Here is a 20,541-nt window from a genome sequence, read left to right on the forward strand (position 1 = left end):
AATTGCGCTTGCAGTGAGCTTCAATTTGTTCCCGTACCGAGTTGGGAGTTTCAGGGTGATACTAAAAACCAATGATGCATGCATATCAAAATATCAATTACCAAAAAATCAAGTTGGATAAACACAATTGTCCTATCCTGTTGGGTTTTCCTTTTACCACATCCTCCTCTTGTTATTAAATTCATGGTTCCTTAGATCTGTAATGGTCATACACAGCAACTAATTCTTTTCATATCAAGATTTTCCATGGCCCAATGCCTTGTTATATATTAGAACAATGCCTCTTAAGCTCCAAGGTTTGATATGATGCTGCAAAGCCAGCCAATTAAATAACACGAGATTAACAGCAACCTTGTAATTTAACATTTAAATTATTTAATAACCAATACATCCCATCAGGAAAAATGGTTGTACTTGTACATACACGAGAAACACAAAAGATACAGCTAATTTGGAGAGAGAAAATGCACCCTTGCTAGTGTGTATTCTTTCCCAGCTATCCAAACACCAGTTTGTGACCACTGCACATCCTCCCAGTCAAGATTTTCCTCCAATACCTGTTCATGCACACAAGTGAAGTCAAGGGCAAACAGAATAAGGATTTGGGGAAGGGGAAGTCAAGCATTACTTTCATTTACTGCTTTCACCACAGGTTAATTTATTCAATCATCTTAATTGCAATCCTTCATCGAATAACAGTAAGTAGACTATCATAATCCCATAGTATAGAGCCACTAGACCTTCTTCGAGAAGGACAGATGCAAATTTTTGTATTAAGCTAAAGTACAATAACAAAGACCTGTGGTGGAAGAAACATCATAAAGGAAATCACTATGAACAACTGGATTTGACTCTCAAACATGCAAGAAAGTTGCTGGGAAGGAAAATTCATCAGGTACCTCAACATACTCGGAGGATAGTGGGATCCCTACTGAACGCATGACCTTCTGCGGAAGGGGCTTCTTACATCGCGACCACCGAAAAATATCAATCAGAATGTTATCAGATTCACTTTTTTCACCATTTGAGAAATGTGTGTGGTGATTATGAGACTTCACTGTCTCTTCATGTCCGTGAATCAATTGTGTAGCTTTCACCATTTTCTCTCCAGTAAAACAGAGCTCATACCTACAGATAATGGCTCAAAATCTTGAAATCAGAAAATTGTCAAGAAGGCACCCTTGTGATATCAACAACTCAAACTTCAATTAGAAAGATTCAATAATAAGAACAAAAAGATAACTTCTTTTAGAAAAAGAAATGAAGTACAGGTGAAACACAGCATAAGAAAAATTTTCCAATTCTGAGCCACTATATGACAAATTCTTCCGTCTGAGAAAGATATAAGCACAATGGAGAACTTCCTAACGCATTAGACCTATGAAGCCTAATCTAAAGGAAAAGGGAAGGCACTTGCCCAAATCCCAGATGGACATGGACCTTGCAATATTCCTTGTAAGCTCCATGCAACAACACGGGGTTAGGCATCATCCTGGAACCATATCAAATTGTTCATTTTCCTCGTAACCCATCTAAATCAGACCAGGATCAATTCATGGGAAAGAACCCAATTATGCAAACTACAGAGAGGAGCAAAAAAAAATTTCCATGGTTTGTTTTTCTGGCATATATAGTATACCTAAGCGCAATACATATGCCAAAAATTGAAAATGCAAAAGCTAAATGCATTTCACAAAAATAGAATGAGAAAATGACTCCCAACTCCTAAATACAGCCATTGTCATGCTAGGTAAACCAACAAATAAACCAAATACCTGCACGAATGTGTCTCCAAATACAAAACTTCTCCCTTCTTCAACCGTGCAGAAGTATATAGGGGCTTTTTCAGACCCTTGTCCGCAACAATACTAATGCTATACTTTATCCTGGAAGCAATATACAAGCACGGAAATTGATGAGCAGAAGATGAACATAGGAACACAAATAAAACACAATTTACACAAAAACCCTTTACAAGCAATTTACATTAGCATCAAAGACTTTGTTTCAGGAAAATTGTCTATAGTCTAGATTGGGACGCTCATTGATTAAATTAAGCCCAAAGACACAATGTGAACATGAGACTCTGCAACTATGTAGAAATTAATAAACCAAAGAAATTTAATAACACGTCTCAGTAAAGCAGAAAACTAAAACCACAATGATACAATGAATGGAAGCTCACCAACATCTTTATCCCATTATGCAAAAGAAATGAACAATGGATGTGAAAGGAGAGAGAAAATACAGTGACGCTTAAAGCTAACATGAAACCAGTTCTTAGAAAAGCATAAATGATGGCAATATCCTGAGGCAATTTCTTTCCGCTCTGGAAATGGGAGGTTGTCAGCAACTTTACCAGGCACTAGTCCAATAAACCAGGAAAAGAATCCCATTAAATGAACACTAGAAATGTACAAATTTTAACACCAACTAAAAATAAGAACCACAGGCATGCATGTACAAAATTCTGATAATATTAAGGTAATTAGAAAGAACTTGGACAACATATAGGCTGCTTTCCATTCCAAGAATATACAAAAATATTCAAATCCTACACAGATCTTTAAAAAACGTACTGTATAATGAAAAAGATATTATGTGTACCATGGTTCATTGCAAAGGTTGTACTGTACTGTAACTTCACGCACAAATCTCTGCTGCCGCAATGCATTCTGAAAAAGGGAAGCCATCATATAAGCTGATTAAAATTACAAAAGAAGAGGAAGTGGTTACAAACAAATATACTTAACGGAAGAAGGGAATATATTATTATTATTATATCAATGACAAAGTTATGAGTCATTGCTACTAATTACAAGGCATAGCAAGAATGTCTACTTCTAGCTGTCATTACTTTGAATAGATGCAGCAAAATTTAGCTGTCTAGATTGTCTGAAAGAAATAAAACAACCATGATTTCAATAAAGAAATTCAAGAGGGGAAACAAAAATGAGAGATTACAATAATGAACAGTCTCTGATCAGTTAGAACAAGTATAGAGGCCATGAATACAACAGATCATCATCTGACTAAATGTGTTAGTGCCTTAAATCTGTAAAGTTCTTTCAAGAATACGTTGTGATCTGTCAATTTCATAAGTGCACCAAGGCTTCACAGAAGAAAGGAAGCATGCTCCTGCAAATTGGCCTTTCTCTTATTGGGTTGTCTAAGAGAAAACAATCACTCTACACATAAAGATGGCTTCCATTGATATTAAGGATCCTAAATAAGCAGTCATGCTTGTCATTCTGATATAATTCCTAATAAGGATGATCTCTCTCATAAATAGTGATTCTGAGGGTCATAAAAACATACGAACCGCCTACTCTTTAAAGCCCTACCAAACAACAAAAAAATAAATGAAAGCTGCTTGCCCTCACTAATAAAAAACAGCAATCCCTCACCTTCTGTTACCTACTTTTACTTATATCTTCGGTATACCTCAATACAAGCACAGGAATGAAATGACCAAGTCTTGAATAGTTTAAAGATGTGATTATTTGTATCCTACTTCTCTAAAATTATTTAGAATCAATTAATAATAAATAAAATCCTATAGATCCTACTAATTTACTTATATGCCACCAGTCTTCTAAAACTAGTTGCATCCCTGTGCTTGCTTTATGGGCCATTTAATAGACAAGAACATTATATGTTGGCAGGTTACCCATTTTCACATATTAATTCATTAGATAAACCTCGAATTAAAATAAAAATTCTAAAGCAGCAAATTTACACCACATGACAAGTAGAATTTGCAAGAAATGATCAGATATGCAGTTGTAGATTGCAGAGCCATCTAACTCAATTAACAGTCACATTTCAACTGGCAAATAGAACAAATTGACGAATTAACTAAGCAATTTCAGATATATTTACTATTAGTTCCGAAGAGAAAGACTAAAGATGTGCCACACAGAGAAGTCACAAACTCAGGAGCTTATGTTGTAAGAAAAAGTACGTAGAGAAAAAAGATTCACTTTCAAGATGCCTTGTAGACATGCATACTCCAGGTTTTTATCAAGAGAAGTGCAGAAAGTACCGAAGCTGCAGCCCTTGTAGTCATTGTCCGCTCAACAGCCACAGGAGCAAGGGTAGGTTCAACTGCTGACGTGTGTGTAAGACAAGGCTCAAGATCAATAGTTCCACCTCCTTTCTGACAAAAAGCAACACAAAACAAAAGATGGTAAAATGAAGGTATAAGTAGATGTTAAAGCCAAATTGTTGATTCCCTGAAACTGTTAATAGTGGTTATTATGGTTTGCATATTCTGCTGGAAATATATAATGATGATGACAGTGGTAATAACAGTGTAATAGTAAGCACTAAGAGTTGTTTTCCATAAATGAATGAAGCAGTCCAGCTCCAAAATTTCAAGTGTCTTTCATAAAAAAATGTAACAGAAAAATAACAAGGGTAATTTTTCACCTTCACAATGCAGCAGCGCTCAACACGGTAACTACAGCCAATTCCAGCTCCAGCTCCCCAGGAACGAGAACGAAGATAATTTCTCAGCATAGAAGTGTAGCCTGATACAAATGCCAAAGTCACAGAAGCCAAATATTTATGTTAACAGAAATGCAATTGCAAGAAAAGTTAACAAAAACACTTCATTCAGGTTTCTTATCATATGATATACTAACGAGAATCTTGTAATTTTACCATCTGAAGTTATAATATATATAGACGAGTCAGCTTTAATTTGGAAGGAACACTTGTCTCCCTCTGTTCTCTTTTATCATAAATCTAGTATCAAAGTTCATTATTTGTTCAATACCTTCTCAAACACATGTTGTGCTCAGGTGTATGTTTGTTAATTTTGTTGGACTGCACCTGAGAAGCATGTGGACCATTGAGAAACACTATCTAGGTTTAGGTTAAGTACCAAGCCTAACATGGCCTTATTTGTTTGCATGGAGTTCAAAATCTCTGTTACTATATCAAAAACTATAATCAAGATTGGCAAGCAGCCTGTTAGTTATACACTGAACTTGATTGTAATTATGCGCACAAGAAGCAGCTGATAACAAAGGTCAATTGTCAATCAAGAGTTTGAGAAGGGCCAACCATGGTCAGAGAAAAGATACAAAGTTCCGAACCACACCCCCTGTAAAAGTTTCACTTTCTCACTCTGCTAAAGCCCATTTGAATTCATTTAACAGCATACCTGAGCTAACAGGAAAAGAAATGGAATCAAAAACAGATTTAGCACTTCACTCTCACTTCCTGAAGAGTCAGATCAGAGCTCTTTATTATGAGCCTCTTGCATTTCATGTAGATGTGTTTATTTTAGAGATCTTTGTCATCCTTAATCCTCTTCCTTTTATTGATATTTACAAGCAATTTTATAATGGCCCAATATTATTTTCTTGGGAATAAATGCTGATAAGACCCTTTCCGTCTCTCAAATCAAACAAAAAAGTTGTAGCCAAATACTTTTACAGAGAGCTTTATATGTCTATTTGAACCCAATACTAGTGAGACCTTATTCAGATATTGGCACCAGATTGATGCCAGAAGAATTCATAATATATGCCAATTGATAAAAGGTTTAATAACAAAAAATGTTTAGGACAAGTAAAGCATTCCACATCTATTCCTGGACTCATAATAAAAAAATATTTAAATTTTTCAGAGGATTTCAGCTTAAGATTTCATTGTTTAAATAAAACATAGTATCCATTACTTGGGTAATAAAACGTCTGCTATTTACATATACAGCTCACCATTAAGCATATTAAAGCAATCGAACCAATAGTACACATCGAAAAGCTAGATTAGCTTACTATCTTGCGGAGGCAACACTCGGATAGTAGCACGCAACTCTTGGATGGCGGGTGGAGGAGAAGCAGTGGGGCGGAAGTAACCTGTATGCATGAGAACTGCAATGGATTGCAAATGAGTTGTTTCTGTATTTAAATATCACCAATTTGTACTAGTTATAAGCTAGACAAAAAGTGGCAGTACATTCTGCATTTTCACATACCAGCAACAAGATCAGAATCATATGTGTATATATCTGTCCCCCATAGCTGGCCACCTCTTACCTGCGGAAGATGAGCTTAATGTACTCAGAAAGAATAACGAGAATGATTCCAAAAGTAAATACAAGCTCGGAGAAACAGGGCAACAAGGAGAGATTGACAACCACCCTAAAAATGGCAATGCTGCTACTGAATATTGGAATAAAAATCCAGTAAACATGAAACAATAAATGGGGAAAATGCAATTGATGATTATCATGAGTCTTCTCCTTGGCAAATAATACAGTCGAAACATGAAATGTACCCAGTACAAAAACTAATCAGACATTATGGATGGCTTTCAAAGGACCATTATACCCCTACAAAAAGAGGATTCCTTATTATACATACGGCAAAGACAAAAAAGTAATGTTCAGTAATGTATATACATTCTACAAGTAACCCAAACAAACTTCTGCCTTTTTTTCTTTCATTTCTCCCTCTATTCAAAGCTCATAAAATTAAGCTTTTACATAACTCTACAGATTTACAGATTTCCTCCCTCCCTCTGTCCCTCCTGCTCTTGTTCATAAGTCATTATTGTGTTTCAAGGGCAGGAAAACCAAAAAAAAGATAACTTTCAAAAAGAAATCGTAATAAGAAAATTAGCATGGCATGCATATGAAGTAGCAGACTCTTACTTGACGATTAGTAGCATTCACATGCTCTGCTGGTATCCTAACTTCAAGAGTGGGACCATTAAGGGTACTTTCACCATTTTTTTCAGTCTGAGATGATTCATACTCCTTCCACAACTTTATCAAATCTTGCATGCATTCACCAACTTTATAAACAACAGAGGCTACCTCAGGTTTTCCTGAAACACCAAAAGCTCTAGAGTTTAACAGTGATGCAAAAGAAACTATAGCTCATAAAGATTGGTGTTACCACAAATTTTCCCATTTCCCCCTATCCATAATATAGTGCCTAATGATAAAATTCACCACAGAAGCGTAGTTCAAACAGCACAAATATGTGCATGAAACAAAGCGTCAAACATAGTCAAACAAGGCATTCTTTTGAATAAGAAAAATTTTATGATATTTTGTGGATGTCAAGAATAAGGTCCTTTAAAAGAAACAAAAGAAAGAAAGCATAACAAGCTTTCAAAATGCTCAATCAAGGGAGTTCTTATACAGGAGAAAATTTTTTAAGAAGAGAGAAGAGGTAACACATAAATTCAGAATATCCAAGAATTAAGAAAAAAAGAAAAAACAAAGCAATTTAAAAAAATCCTTCAAAATAGTGCTAAGAACTCATATAATATATGTATATATATAAGTGCCTTGAGAGGCCTCCCAATCACAAGACTGGGTATCAAGATTCCAAGTCAAACACTCCTGTTGACCATAGCATGCTACTGTGAAATACAACAGCTCACCTTGAGATCTGCAAAACAAAGTGGAAAAGAGTTAAAATACATTCAAGAATGCATTTGAAACTGAAGAAAAAAAAATAGTATCAAGCGGAAAAAATGGTACCATGATGTTAATCTCTATATTGCAAAATTTCAACAATCATAAATTGCACTTTAAAATTGAAAATACTTAAAAACCAAACATTTGAAAACAACATCCAATTGCACTAGAGCGAAAACCCTTGTTACCACAAGCTTCATTTAAAGACAGAGTGAGTAAATTATGAAGTAAACTTAATAAAACTAATTCTAGTCGTCCAACAAATAAAGTTAAGAAATCATCACAACCAAAAGCACAACATGATTTATAATATCTTGGTTTATTATAAAGAGATTATAATAGCTTTCTCTAAAGATCATTAGTTGATTTTGGAACCAAAAGATTCCAATATCTGCACCTTGTCACTGTGAAAGGACACAAGCATTATGCAAACTAAAGACGAAAATAGAATAAAGATTCAGCCATACTGAATGAACAACTACCAGTTATCGCACCACTTATAAAATCAACAAGTATTTAAAATTTTGAATATTATCTGAGTTTAGAGGTTTGCTTGTGCATTGCTTATTAGGCATAATAGCTTACAGGCTAATGCCTCTACCACCAAGAGCAACTTGCTAACATTTCATGTTTAATATTATTAGAATGCAACATCCCTCTGCTGAATCACCAAAACATACACCATTTCATCCTTCTTAACAGCTATGAACCACTTATAGTGAGAAACTAATAAAGACAGAATGAGCAAGGAAACTAATTAATAAAAGGAAGGTTATCACATGGTCAGAATGTGGGGATGACACTGCACTTGATTTTCTATTCTAATAAAAGGCTGATTTCAAGACTAAAATCCACACAACAAAAACAAAGCTGCTACTATAATGTCTTAATCCTAACACAAAGACAAGGACAAAAAGATAAATAATTTATTTCTCAAATGAACTCATCAACATTAAATGGTTGGAACATCAAATTATGGTGACGACATACATAATAAACAAGTATGATAAGGATATTGAAAAATTTAGCTTAATTGTAATGGTTAATGCATGAAAATCAAGTATTTTAAACACATTTCACACAGTATAAATAATACAGAATCAATCATCTGGCTCCATATCCTTCTAAACAAATCAAAATCAAGAAAGAAAGTAAGACAAACCCTTCATTTTCCTGAGTACGAGACCTAAAACGGGGCTCACGATTTGCCATTTGTGGGCTGCCCCTAGGTCGAAGCATCCGCTTGCGCTGCTGAACACCATAGTTAAAAAGTTCCCTGTCCCTTTCTGTGGTCCCTTCACCATCTGCACATCCATCATCTGATTCTTTCTCATATACTCGGGTCCGCTTGTCAGGTCTATCTCCTTCCATGTCAAGGTCTCTTTCCTTCCTCCTGTCTCTAACTTCCCTATCGACATTTTTCCATCCATCAAAATCTTTCTGTTTTTTCTGCTCTGAAGATGGATTTTCCTGTTCTGTCGCTCTCACAGATCCATCGACTGATTCTTTCTCATTGTTCAAAATTTCTTTCTCTGCACCATTCCATGATTCTCTCTTGGTATGATCCTTTTCTTTCTCCTTTAGCCTTTCCCTGTCCTTTGAAAGATCCTTCCTCTCCCTATCCCTCTCCCACCTCTCTGCTTCTCTATCTTCCCTCACTGATTCTTTGCCCTCACCACTGCTATTTCCTCCTGGAATGTTACTCCTACGATCACTTCTTTCCCTGTCTCTGTCCCCCCATTCCCGGTGTTTTACATCCTTCCTTTTCCTATCCTTATCTTTAAATCTATCCTCGCCTTTTAAATCAACTTTGTTCTCGCCAACAGCCTCATGTGTTTCTGCATAATCCCTCTCTTCAGTTGTCGAGGCTTCTTTTCCAATTTCAATTGCAACCTGGGAGTTACCACGTGACATATGCCAAGGATCTACATGTCCACCAGGGGACTCAGAGTACCTCTTTCCTCTATGGTATTCCTTTGATTCTTTCCAATTCAACTGACTAGCTGTCACACCAAAAACATCCTTTTCCATCTTGGAGTCATTCTTGGGATCATTATAAGCATCCTTGTCATATTTAATTTCCTTACTATCATCAACTCTACCCTCAAACCTTAAATCTTTTTCAGTTTTGAAATTTTGGGAATCCCTCTTAGGCTCGCTGTGCAAATCTCTTGCTTCAGTCCTAGGATCTCGGCTTTCAACCCTGTGGTCTCTATTTTCCTTGGAGTCCCTTGATTCCAGCCTGCTTTCAGGAGCAAGAGAATGTGTATCCATGTGCAAATCACTGGCGGAAGATGGCATTCGATAGACTGAATGCAGAGGTGATCTTCTATCGACATCACGGGACTCAGTGCGAGGAATTTTAGGAATTCGAGCATCGGGAGTGATGTCATAGGAGGGATGGTATTCGCTAGATGTAAGCTTAGGATAGGAGGCAGGTTCTTCGTGTGGGTATTTAGAAGAAGAGGAGTGACCACCCTCTTCATGAGATCTCTTAGGAGCACTACTCATTGCAACGACTAAATCAGCAGGAAGTGATATCAGAATGCAAGAAAGGGTATCTTGTGTCCTATCCTCGAATTAAATGGAGCATCTGCCAAGTGACACTGCAGAAGAAAAATTAAACTCTAAAAGTATATATAGAAACCCTGTAAGCAGAGAGCAGTAAAAATTACAGAAGTTTGAGGATAAAAGAAAAATGGAAAAGTAGGGAGAGAAAGGAACAAAAAGAAGTGAATTTAACCGTATGGAATCAATTTATATAAGATAAAATAAAAGGGAGTTTGTGTAACCCTGATTAAAAATGCAGATGATAACACCATCAAACCGAAAGAGAATTGGAAATGAATGAATAATTTGGTAAGAGGGGAACAAAGTTGCAATAGCTATATGGAATCAATTTATAATAAAACGAATAAAGGAAGAAAAAATTCATGAACTTCCTACCTTACCATACCATTCCTTATCTTGCATTAGTTATTAAAAAAAAAAAAAGATTTGAATTTTGAGAAGATAAAGAAAAATAACATAAAATAAAATTGGGAAATAAGAAAAGCAGGCATTTGAATGAAGTGGAATTGACGGATCTTTAAGTTGAGAATGAGAATGGGTAAATTAAAGGAAGAAGCAGAGGGGAGAGAACCATCACCATGTACCTTAACTTTGTCCTCCAAATAGAACGCCCCTCTCCTTCTTGTCTCAGTTAAAATGTGCGAGTTTGAGTGTTTGTGATGGTGCTGGTGCTCGTGTTTGTGTTAATTTGTTTCTCCTTTGAGTTTGTAATGTAGCGTTGACAGAAAGATGCCCGGCCCACTGGGGCCCATTTACTTTGGTGGTTTGGGTTGGGTTCCAATGAACAACCCTATAAGACAATCGTCATCATCGTCGTCGTCCAATCCAAGTACTGTTTAAAGAATCCCTCCCGCCGAACCTGCCTCAAACTTCATCTGCTGCTCATGGCTTCCAGCACCACCAGGTACTCATTTCTTTTCGATTTTATTTATTTATTTATTAATCCTGTATCACAATTATTTAATAACAATAATAATATTAAAAGCAGGCGATTGAGGGCATTCAAGCGTTGGATGAAGTCCCAAGGGATCTCATGGTGCAGCGATGCTCTCGAATTGATTGACGCTCCCGACCAAGATGGCATTTTCGTTAAAGCACTTAGGGCTTTGAAGGAAGGAGAGGTGGTTGCCTCCATTCCGAAGGCCGCCTGCCTCACCTCCAGGACCTCTGGCGCCCGCCATATAATCGAAGCCACCAGCTTTACCGGTTGCTTGGGCCTATCCTTTGCTCTTATGTACGAGATCAGTTTGGGCCACCTCTCTCCTTGGGCTTCCTATCTTCACCTCTTGCCCGACAGCGAATGCTTGCCTTTGGTTTGGACTCTTGATGAGGTCGATTACTTTCTTTCTGGTACCGAGCTCCATAAGGTAATATTGCTGCACTGAACAATGTCAGTGGGTTTATTAGAAGGGTTGTAATTTTTATTCTACTATTATACTTGTAGGCAGATAGTGAAAGAAGACAAAGCTCTTATATATGATGATTGGAAGGAGTGTATATTGCCTCTGGTTGATGTTCATCATCTTAACCCTCAATATTTTGGTGCTCACCAATATTTTGCTGCAAGAACTCTTATTGCTTCTCGATCTTTTCAAATTGATGACTATCATGGGATTGGGATGGTTCCTTTGGCTGACCTGTATGTACTCCTTTTTCTTCCTTTTTAGACATATTATCTTCATACAAATGTGTTGGGTGCTTTTCCTAGATTTTTCTGAGGATGTTCCCAATGACTTGTTACTATCCTCATGCTTCTTGTGTTGAATCATTATTTTTCATTAAAATATAATACAGCTTTAATCACAAGACCGGTGCTGAGGATGTGCACTTTACCTGTGGTTCGTCTGATTCTGACTCTGATGACAACAGCAATGGCAACCATTCTTTTACTGAAAATACTGTTGATGAAGTACCCTCGGATGATCGCGAGATCTTGGAAATGATTATGGTCAAAGATGTCAAATCTGGAGCTGAGGTCTGTCTTCTCTTCTTCCCTAATTCGTACTAGGTTCATTTAGTTTATCCAATAAATTCTTAAAATTCACTTTTAATAATTTGAAGATCTTTTTTCCTCATAAATAATCGGCAAATGCATGCTGGGTTGATTTGAGATTTGAGATAGTTATATTCCAGTCCTGACTCTTGTTGACTACCTCATGTAATTTTCTTTTAATTATATCCCTGCCCTGTTGTGGGGCGAGAAAATTAAAGGAAAACCCTTTTCTTTATCTCCTCCAGGTCTTTAATACATATGGATCAGCAGGTAATGCTGGATTGCTCCATAGATATGGATTCACAGAGCCAGATAATCCATACGACATTGTCAATATTGACTTGGACTTGGTATTTAAATGGAGTTCATCGTTGTTCTCTGACCGGTATACCAGGGCAAGGTTGTCCCTTTGGAGAAAATTAGGTTACTCTGGATGTGTTAGTGAGAATGCTGAATACTTTGAGATCTCATTTGATGGGGATCCACAAGTTGACTTGTTGATTTTGTTGTACGTAATGTTGTTAGCAGAGGATGACTATTGTAAAATGGATATAGCTGTTTCAACTGCAAATAACCATAAAGAATCCATCAGCACGACTCTTTCAGAAAAAGGTTATATCACGCTGGATAAAGGTTCAGAAATAAATAAAGATTTATTGCTGACAGAAAGTGTTTGTAGTGCTCTTTTCTGGCTTGCTGACAAGAGGGAGAGTCTGTATGGTTTAAGTTCAATAAAGGATGATATTGAAGCACTGGAAAAGTGTAGTGAGAAAGATAGAAAGTTGTACCATGCTCTCATGTTGCGTGTGAGTGAGAGGAGGATTCTTGAGAAACTTAGAACTTATGCTGCTGTTGGATTTGGTGCTGATTTATTGAAAACTGCTAAGTGAGCAACTGAGAGAAAGAGAAAGCGATTGAAGAGGAACTGAGGTAAAATAATTTCTTCTCTTAAATATAATCATAGTTGTCAAATCAAGATTCACGGCAAAAATCGAAATCCTTTATTTTTTTTAATTGGGATCAACATTCAATTAGTTGGGAATTGAGAATTGAATGGAATCTTATGATTCAATCTAGATTAATAAAATGAATTGAATAAAATGTATATCCACATGAAACATTTTGATAACTATAGAGGATCAGATGGCCAAATAGAGACATTCTTGCCTCTAAGGTAAGCAATGTAGGTCAAAGCCTCACTGTTGTGAATTATTCTAAAATACAAATGCTTATATACATTAGTTTTGAAAGGCGTATCTCATACTAATTTGATAGTAAAACATGGTACTATGAGTAATACATATATATATATATATATATATATATAATCAAGGAATATGCAAAAAAAACTTACAAACCTATTCAGTAGGGGGGATATCAGAATAGAAGTAGAAGGTGTAAATTCACATAAAAATATGAATTATTTGAATGTTTATGATTTGTTTATCTATGATTTTTTTTTTTTGGGCTTTTTAATAATAATCTCACTTCTAATGTCTTGGAGAAGGGTTTAGAGGCTATTTTCACAATTAAATTGCAATTGAATTTTGATATTTAAATCTATTGAGTGGTACAAAATGATAAGGTACAAGTGGACAGAATCAATCGAATCATAGCAATTTGCTGATTTGTTAGTGAATGGCTTGATTCGGCAACAATTCATGTCCATACTGATTCACTTTATAGATTCAACTCACTAGCGTAGGGAATCAAATCGAGTCGAATCGTAAGATTCTATCAACCATGCACACGGTATAATATGTGCCCTTTATTTCATATGGAGGATAATTTAAAGTTGACATTCGCTTTTGTCTGAAAGGAAAGTTTCTAATGAATCTGAGGAAAAGAGCCTGAGTATTGGCACAGCTGTAAGGTTGTTCATATGAGATCAAAATATCATGGGATTGAGTCAATGACATTTGTAAAGTAGGGAGCTGTAAGCGATAAGGTGCCCCCTTTGAGAGTGAACCTTTAATGAAAGGTAAGGTTGCCGACGATGGATCTCTAGAATGGACTCTAACATGATCATTGATGTCGCATGGTAATTGTGCACGAAAGCACGTGAGCTTCTTATTCAACTCATATGAAATGTAGGAGATGGCGTTCCAGTTTTATATGTCATATTATTACTTGTATTTGTCATTTTAGTCATATTCATTTTCTCCCGGCTTTGATTTTGTACTAAGTTGGAATGTTTTAGTCGTCACAACAAAATCGGGTCTCTTGCATTACAAGTGTGTCAGGAGATGCGTAGAAATTTAAAATATTTGCATAAAGGCGTGCTCAACTGATTTTCTGTTGGATTGGTTGCTAGGTCCTGATTGATATCCTCAATTAATAGAGATGCTGCTAGTTTGCTGTCTAAATGGGAAAGGGAGCAAGTCACTATGGCTGTTGTTGTTTTTGGGAGTTAAGCTTTTGAAGGGAAACGAGACCCTTTTAAGGAGGGAGATTCGAGGAAAGGTATGGGCATGGTATGTCTTTTCTGAATGCAAAAGATAGTTGGTTGAGGATCGATTGGTTTCTTTATATAATGTAGAGGTGGTTGTATTATTTTGAGAATGAGGAATTGTTAAAGAAAAATTATGTGGTTGTTTATCCTATGAAACCCTTTTATTTATGAAAAGCAATTACGGATGTTGCAGCAAATCTGCTCACAGACATAGTGGCGATTTCTGATACACAAGTGTGGCAGTGTGTGCGCACTTGCAATGAGTTCTTCTTTTCTTGTGTGGAAGTCCTGAAAGTTAGAGACAGAAATCTACCGTCTAATATTTTATTATATTGGTGTGGAAGTGAGTTGTTTGGTGATCAATGTTAAAAGTAGGTGTAATTGGTTCCTTTTGCTGCTTCAGAAAAGAAGGAGCACTTGTTTCTGTTGTATTGTAGTCCTCAAATCAGGAATTAGGGGAGAAGAGGCATTACATTGGTATAACTATTTATCCAATATAACATGCATTAGAAATTAGAAAATACAAAATAGATTTAAATATATGTTACCAAAATTGATGGATGGAATCACCTAATGGGAGCCCAATATGTGATAATTTGCATTGTTCTAATTTTTTTCTTTTTAATTTACAGTGTAATTGTTTTTGGTTGTTATATTAAAAATAATATATATATAAAAAAAAAAAAATCAAAAGACAATTAAAATTATTACTTAAAAAAATTAAAATATATCTTTCCAAAAGAATAATGTTTGGTGTGGGCCAAAATTAGAATATGCGGGCGTAGGGAGAAAAGCAAAGCTCAGGCCCATACGATATTACGCAATATAATAAGAAATTGGTCCGTAACCGTAAGTAATACATAAATACGCAACTTTCCATTTTGTCCTCATTTGTTTGTTTATTTATTTAATACTAATTCATCTGCAAAAGTCGGCTTCCTTTTGATCCTGAATCAGAGAATGGGAGTGGTGAGGGAAACGTTTTACTTATCTCATGGCTCTCCGATGATGTCTATTGACGAGAGCATACAGGCTAGACATTTCTTCCAATCCTGGACCAATGCTACCTTCAAACAAAGGCCCAATGCCATCCTCATGATCTCCGGCCACTGGGACACCCCTCACCCCGCCGTTAATCTCGTTCCTCTCAACGACACCATCTACGACTTCTATGGCTTCCCTGACCCCATGTACAAGGTAACGAAAAATTTAATGACTTCCATTCATTCATTCACGCCTGCTAAGCACTTCCATGTTTCTCTTCCAATTTTATTTTCATTTCCTTCTCGACAAATGCGTTTTTTTAGAAAATAATAATAATAATAATAATCTCTTCCTCTTCTTCTTTCTAATACCAGCTCAAGTATACTCCACCAGGAGCTCCCGATTTAGCAAAGAGGGTGAAGGAATTGCTGGTGGAGTCTGGATTTAAGCGTGTTGATGAGGATAAGAAAAGAGGCCTTGATCATGGTGCTTGGGTTCCATTGATGTTCATGTATCCGGAGGCTGATATCCCTGTGTGTCAACTCTCTATTCAGTCTGATAAAGATGCCACCTACCACTATAACATGGGCAGGGCTTTATCCCCTCTCAAGGAGGATGGCGTCCTCATCATTGGTTCAGGTTCTACTACTCACAATTTAAGGGCCATTCAACCCCATGGCACTCCCCCTCCTTCCTGGGCTTTGCAATTTGATTCCTGGCTTCAAGATGCTCTTCTTCAAGGACGGTACTAAATATTTGTTCCACTTTCTGCAGCCCTCTTAAACATGTTGCCACAAGCTACCTTTTTTCTAACAATTCTGCACCTATGTATCTTACTCGTTTCCCCATAGATACGAAGATGTCAATCACTTCGATATGAAGGCTCCACACGCGAAGACAGCTCATCCTTGGCCAGACCACTTTTATCCGCTGCATGTGGCTATGGGTGCTGCAGGTGAAAATGCCAAGGCCAAACTCGTGCACCACAGCTGGAGCAATGGTAGCCTTTCTTATGCTTCTTACCAGTTCACATCAGACAATTGAATTTCATTGTACCTACTTTGTGTTATAGCCTTACATGCGCCTTACTAGGACAAAATTAAATCCGATCAATCCAATAAGCTTTTGTGTTTGTATGATGTCAGTCTTATCGTTATTATTAATTTTGTTGTCATGCTTTGTACTGATCAATGCATCAGAAGTCTCGGTTGTTTCCAGTGGTAATGCATTTAATCTTGAATGAAAATTGGGGCTACATGCTGCCCTATGTATTCAAATATGCTGTCTTCAGAGAGGAGCTAGCCGTTAGATTCTTCTAAAACGGGAATCCGGTCTTGGCAATCCAGGTCCGTCTTTCCTTTGTGGGTTTTGCTAGCAAGTCTCTGAAAACCTTGCCTGCATGAAAAATCTTTTGACAGGCCACATCCTTCAAGTAGAAAGCTAATATGTCTTTCAATTTCTAAGCTCACGTGGTATGTGGTCTCCATCAACAACTTATAAACGTATTGCTCCTTTACCCCTCTGGAAACAAGCTTCCACTCCAGGTCTGCTACCTAAAAACAGTTGGATTCTTGAGCTCTCTTCTCTAAGTAGCTATAGAAGTATAATGATCTCACTAGTGTACTTCTTGCTTTTGAAGCTTAAAAACCTGTCAATTCTCGGGATAAGCTGACCCGATGAAGGTGTATGTATTGATGCGAAATCTCACTAATCTTGATGCCTGTATGAACATGCTACAGATAATCCCCAACTCGACCTATTGGTCCTTTTCCTAATTCTGTGGGCAATCGTAAAAACTCATCCATGGTTAAAGTCTCCTTAGAAGGCAAATATTGTGGTCGGTAGATGGATCATTTAGCTTGCAGTATAATCCAAAAGGACAGGAGATGCTATGTCGACGTTTTACCTCTTTTTTCTTTTTTTCTCTTCTCCCTAAATACCTCAATCTAAAGAGCCTAAAAATATTCCTTTGTCCTATGCCTGGGTTGGCATTCGTATTGTTAACGTTTGTGTCAATCTTAGCCAGACTGTCAAATATTGTTGGCCATAATTAACTCAAGGCTTGTCACTTTCTGCACTCTTGAGGGTAAACCCCTTAGCTTATGACATGCAGGCTAACTGACAAACTAAAGGTTGGGACATGCGGTAAAATTGAAAAGATGCGGCTCGGATTCTCATGTATTTGCTAACATCAAAATAACTTGCAAAAGAATCTGGTTGTAGAATTGAAGACCTGCTATACTGAAAGTTACTGTCTGCTTGTAATTAACTGTATGTTTTGGTGGATGGTGTAGAAAAGAAATGTTGTTGAAAGCGTCCAATGCAGCCTGAGGATTTGCTGGGAAACCATTATCTCTCAATTTGGCCTTCTCCATTCAGCTTGAGATGAGTATCAGTATCAACCGACTTGGCATAGTGTTGATCGCCTCTAATGGGCCATGGCAACACGAGTACCCCAACTCCATGGTATAGATATGTACCCGCCACCTGAACTGTGGCTCAGTAGTATCATCAAGCAGACGGGGTGGAGTGGAGTGGCCCATTTCTGTAGTATTAAGTCTCTGATTATCCAACCCGTCAAATGAGTTGGGCTTGTATGACGCAAATATATGATCGGGACCCATTTCACTGCAAAAATTATCGGAACTGGGACGAGGATGTTATGCTCCAAAACAAATGTAATGTCCCAACCCGATTATGGAGGTGTTGGGCTGATTGCTGGATTTTGGATGAAAGAAGATCAAAGGTTTCGGAACTGGAGCAGAGTCGTACGTTCATTTATCCTCTACTGTAAGAGTTGACTGTTTGTTTGGAGGTGGAAATAGAGAAGGATGCTCCTTCTTCTTTTCAAGGATAGAATTCTCTTGCATTAGACCTTCATTTACAGGAACTTATTATCCTTCCACTTAACTTTGATTATTAATACAAATAAGAGATTGATTGGCTGGTAGTAGTCTTGAAACACATGTATTTGTGGGAGGGGTACTGTAATGACCTGTCGCCCTGAGAAGTTGCAGAGTTGTAAACACAGCCTAAGCTTTTGGTTAGATAGATAGAAGAGTGATGGTTGCAAGCGAAGCCAAGTAACCCAATTTATATTTTAAATTCTGTTACTATTATCAAAATGTCGGTCTCTCTTCTCTTCAAATAAATATAAATATACAGACAACCATAGTAGGCTGTTAGTTGCTTTATTAACTAAATCCACCATTAAACTTTTCATTGCATCCCTTCAATCCTAAGCCATCCCTTCACTCTTTCTTTAATATTATATATATCCTATAGAGAAGCTCTAGTTTGTTTGTTTGTTGCTTCACTTGCAAAATTAACCTCTTGAAACAACCTCTTATTTATTCAAATCCTTCTTCTATTCTCTCTCTCTCTCTCTCTTTCTCTCTCTCTCTTCATAAAAGCATAGTACTGAATATATGTTATCCTCAGCATCAGAAACATTTAAGCTCAACTTCTTCCAAAGAAGAATCCAATGCTAACTTTCTTCAATTACTACTCTCTTATTCATTATCTTCCTCTTACCATTGTTCTGCCATTTCCATTACAGCTATCCCACCCCCCCACTTCCCTCTTGTCTTCTTCTCTAACTGATTTTCTCATTAAAATCTCTTCCTGTCCTTCTCATCTTGCACTAATTTTATTTTTTTAAAAACACACAAATTTAAAAAAAAAAAAAAGAAGCAGCAAAGTTTGCACTTTTTCAAGAAGACTTTTAAGCCTCTTAATCACAAAGACAAGTTACCTTTGAGATTGAATTATATAGGTGACTAACTGCCAAAGTACGCCATTCAATTGTATAATATGGAGGGAGAAAAAGAGATGAACCACTTGAGCCCGCAAAAGGACATGCCAACCCCAAGAAACAGCAGCTGTGCAGGTGGAAATGGCCACATCCTTATCACTTCATCACCAGCATCCCAAATACCTTACAGTGTACCTACCCATTCGAGCTTGCTGGAGGATCAAAGACCCTACAAGAATGTGGTGGTGAGGTACAAGGAATGCCTCAAGAACCATGCTGCTCCTATGGGTGGGAATGCAACAGATGGGTGCGGTGAGTTCATGCCTAGTGGTGAACAAGGCAGCCTTGAGGCCCTCAAGTGCTCAGCTTGCAACTGCCATAGAAACTTCCACAGGAAGGAGATAGAGGGCGAATCTGCAATTGATCTGTTTCACTCTCCTGTCCTTCACAATCCTGGAGGTAGATTTATTTTGGGCCATCATAGTAATATAATTGGATCACCACAAGGGTTTCCTATAAATGCCTTGCTTTCCTCAAGGCCACCGCCGAATCAACCAATGATAGTCTCTTACACAAGTGGTTCAGTCCCTTCAGAGTCTGATGAGAAGGATTATGATGATGATAATGAAGATGGTGCAGTTGTGGCTATCAGGCAAGTTGATCAGAAGCTCAAGAAGAGGTTCAGGACGAAGTTCACGGAAGAACAAAAGCAAAAAATGCGCAACTTTGCAGAGAAGGCTGGATGGAAAATGCAAAAGCTAGAAGAATCAGTGGTTCAGCGATTTTGTCAAGAGATTGGGATCAAAAGGAGAGTTCTCAAAGTGTGGATGCACAATAACAAACACCACTTCTCCAAGAAAATGTCAGCAGCTAGTTAGAAAGCCAATTGAAGCTGCTTCCACAAAGATTGAACTGAGCATTTCTTTTCCCTCTTTATATGTATTTGACCCTTTCCTCTGACCTTCCTTCTCTGAAGACATATGTACTTTGGTTGCATGCTTTGTAGTGTTAAAACTTTCTGGTTTGGATTTGCCAGAATTCTGAGTAATGGCACAAATCTATGGTTATGCAATCTACTCTAGAAGACTGTTTCTATAGCTCTTCAGAAATTAAAGGAAAATGTTTTAGCCAGCTCCATCGGTCCTCTCTAAATGTTTTCTATCTATATACAAGTGGATTAAATAAAGATGCTGTTGCTTAAAAGAATTTCTTTAACGGTTTACAGGAAAGTAATTGCATGCATGGGTAGGCCTTTGATTTCCAGAACACTTTTTAATAAAATGGGATTAAGCCTGTATCACCAAATTCCAAATTTATTGTCCTCTATATATAAGCACTGACTC

The 20,541-nt window shown here is 37.2% G+C and overlaps 4 protein-coding genes across 9 annotated transcripts; 3 read left to right on the forward strand and 1 right to left on the reverse strand.

The window, feature by feature from the left end:
- Positions 1-340: 340 nt before the first annotated feature.
- Positions 341-10,738, reverse strand: LOC8285005 (zinc finger CCCH domain-containing protein 13). 3 transcript variants are annotated; one of them, XM_048377135.1, is made up of 12 exons: positions 10,600-10,738; positions 8,607-10,050; positions 7,408-7,415; positions 6,668-6,843; positions 5,990-6,050; positions 5,790-5,870; positions 4,432-4,532; positions 4,046-4,159; positions 2,608-2,675; positions 1,776-1,886; positions 900-1,128; positions 341-557 (listed from the first exon to the last, which is right to left on the reverse strand). In XM_048377135.1, the coding sequence occupies exons 2-12, from the start codon at positions 9,953-9,955 to the stop codon at positions 447-449; spliced, it is 2,409 nt and encodes an 802-aa protein (XP_048233092.1). In that variant the 5' UTR covers positions 9,956-10,050; positions 10,600-10,738; the 3' UTR covers positions 341-446. The 3 variants fall into 3 exon arrangements, with proteins under 3 accessions (XP_048233092.1, XP_048233090.1, XP_048233091.1); XM_048377133.1 differs by having other exon boundaries at positions 5,790-5,885; XM_048377134.1 differs by having other exon boundaries at positions 5,790-5,885; positions 10,593-10,715.
- A 45-nt stretch (positions 10,739-10,783) lies between these two features.
- LOC8285004 (N-lysine methyltransferase setd6) lies at positions 10,784-14,790 on the forward strand. Of its 4 annotated transcripts, none has more exons than XM_002517974.3 (6): positions 10,784-10,919; positions 11,004-11,382; positions 11,464-11,654; positions 11,810-11,990; positions 12,254-12,938; positions 14,323-14,790. In XM_002517974.3, the coding sequence occupies exons 1-5, from the start codon at positions 10,900-10,902 to the stop codon at positions 12,896-12,898; spliced, it is 1,416 nt and encodes a 471-aa protein (XP_002518020.1). In that variant the 5' UTR covers positions 10,784-10,899; the 3' UTR covers positions 12,899-12,938; positions 14,323-14,790. The 4 variants fall into 4 exon arrangements, 2 of the variants coding, with proteins under 2 accessions (XP_002518020.1, XP_048233095.1); XR_007216725.1 differs by adding an exon at positions 13,828-14,098 and having other exon boundaries at positions 10,900-11,382; XR_007216724.1 differs by adding an exon at positions 13,833-14,098 and having other exon boundaries at positions 10,900-11,382.
- A 566-nt stretch (positions 14,791-15,356) lies between these two features.
- Positions 15,357-16,661, forward strand: LOC8285003 (extradiol ring-cleavage dioxygenase). Its single transcript, XM_002517973.4, has 3 exons — positions 15,357-15,657; positions 15,819-16,189; positions 16,296-16,661. The coding sequence occupies exons 1-3, from the start codon at positions 15,421-15,423 to the stop codon at positions 16,486-16,488; spliced, it is 801 nt and encodes a 266-aa protein (XP_002518019.1). The 5' UTR covers positions 15,357-15,420; the 3' UTR covers positions 16,489-16,661.
- Positions 16,662-16,805: 144 nt separating this feature from the next.
- On the forward strand, positions 16,806-20,335 carry LOC8285002 (zinc-finger homeodomain protein 4). The gene is made up of 2 exons (XM_048377139.1): positions 16,806-16,988; positions 17,084-20,335. Exon 2 carries the CDS (start codon positions 19,258-19,260, stop codon positions 20,074-20,076), a length of 819 nt encoding a protein of 272 aa, XP_048233096.1. The 5' UTR covers positions 16,806-16,988; positions 17,084-19,257; the 3' UTR covers positions 20,077-20,335.
- The last annotated feature ends 206 nt before the right edge of the window (positions 20,336-20,541 follow it).

This window comes from Ricinus communis, chromosome 7 (genome assembly GCF_019578655.1).
Source record: "Ricinus communis isolate WT05 ecotype wild-type chromosome 7, ASM1957865v1, whole genome shotgun sequence".
Taxonomy (NCBI): domain Eukaryota; kingdom Viridiplantae; phylum Streptophyta; class Magnoliopsida; order Malpighiales; family Euphorbiaceae; genus Ricinus; species Ricinus communis.

Excerpts from the sequence above, each read along its gene's own strand:
- LOC8285004 (XM_048377138.1), top strand. The coding sequence starts at position 10,900 with ATGGCTTCCAGCACCACCAGGTACTCATTTCTTTTCGATTTTATTTAT. Across the intron at positions 11,383-11,463 it reads CTGGTACCGAGCTCCATAAG|ATAGTGAAAGAAGACAAAGC; the intron begins GTAATATTGCTG and ends ACTTGTAGGCAG. Across the intron at positions 11,655-11,809 it reads ATGGTTCCTTTGGCTGACCT|CTTTAATCACAAGACCGGTG; the intron begins GTATGTACTCCT and ends AATATAATACAG.
- LOC8285005 (XM_048377133.1), bottom strand. The coding sequence starts at position 9,955 with ATGAGTAGTGCTCCTAAGAGATCTCATGAAGAGGGTGGTCACTCCTCT. Across the intron at positions 4,533-5,789 it reads AGTGTTGCCTCCGCAAGATA|GCTACACTTCTATGCTGAGA; the intron begins GTAAGCTAATCT and ends CATTTGTATCAG. Across the intron at positions 1,129-1,775 it reads TTGGAGACACATTCGTGCAG|GTATGAGCTCTGTTTTACTG; the intron begins GTATTTGGTTTA and ends CATTATCTGTAG.
- LOC8285002 (XM_048377139.1), top strand. The coding sequence starts at position 19,258 with ATGGAGGGAGAAAAAGAGATGAACCACTTGAGCCCGCAAAAGGACATG.
- LOC8285003 (XM_002517973.4), top strand. The coding sequence starts at position 15,421 with ATGGGAGTGGTGAGGGAAACGTTTTACTTATCTCATGGCTCTCCGATG. Across the intron at positions 15,658-15,818 it reads TCCCTGACCCCATGTACAAG|CTCAAGTATACTCCACCAGG; the intron begins GTAACGAAAAAT and ends TTCTAATACCAG. Across the intron at positions 16,190-16,295 it reads GATGCTCTTCTTCAAGGACG|ATACGAAGATGTCAATCACT; the intron begins GTACTAAATATT and ends GTTTCCCCATAG.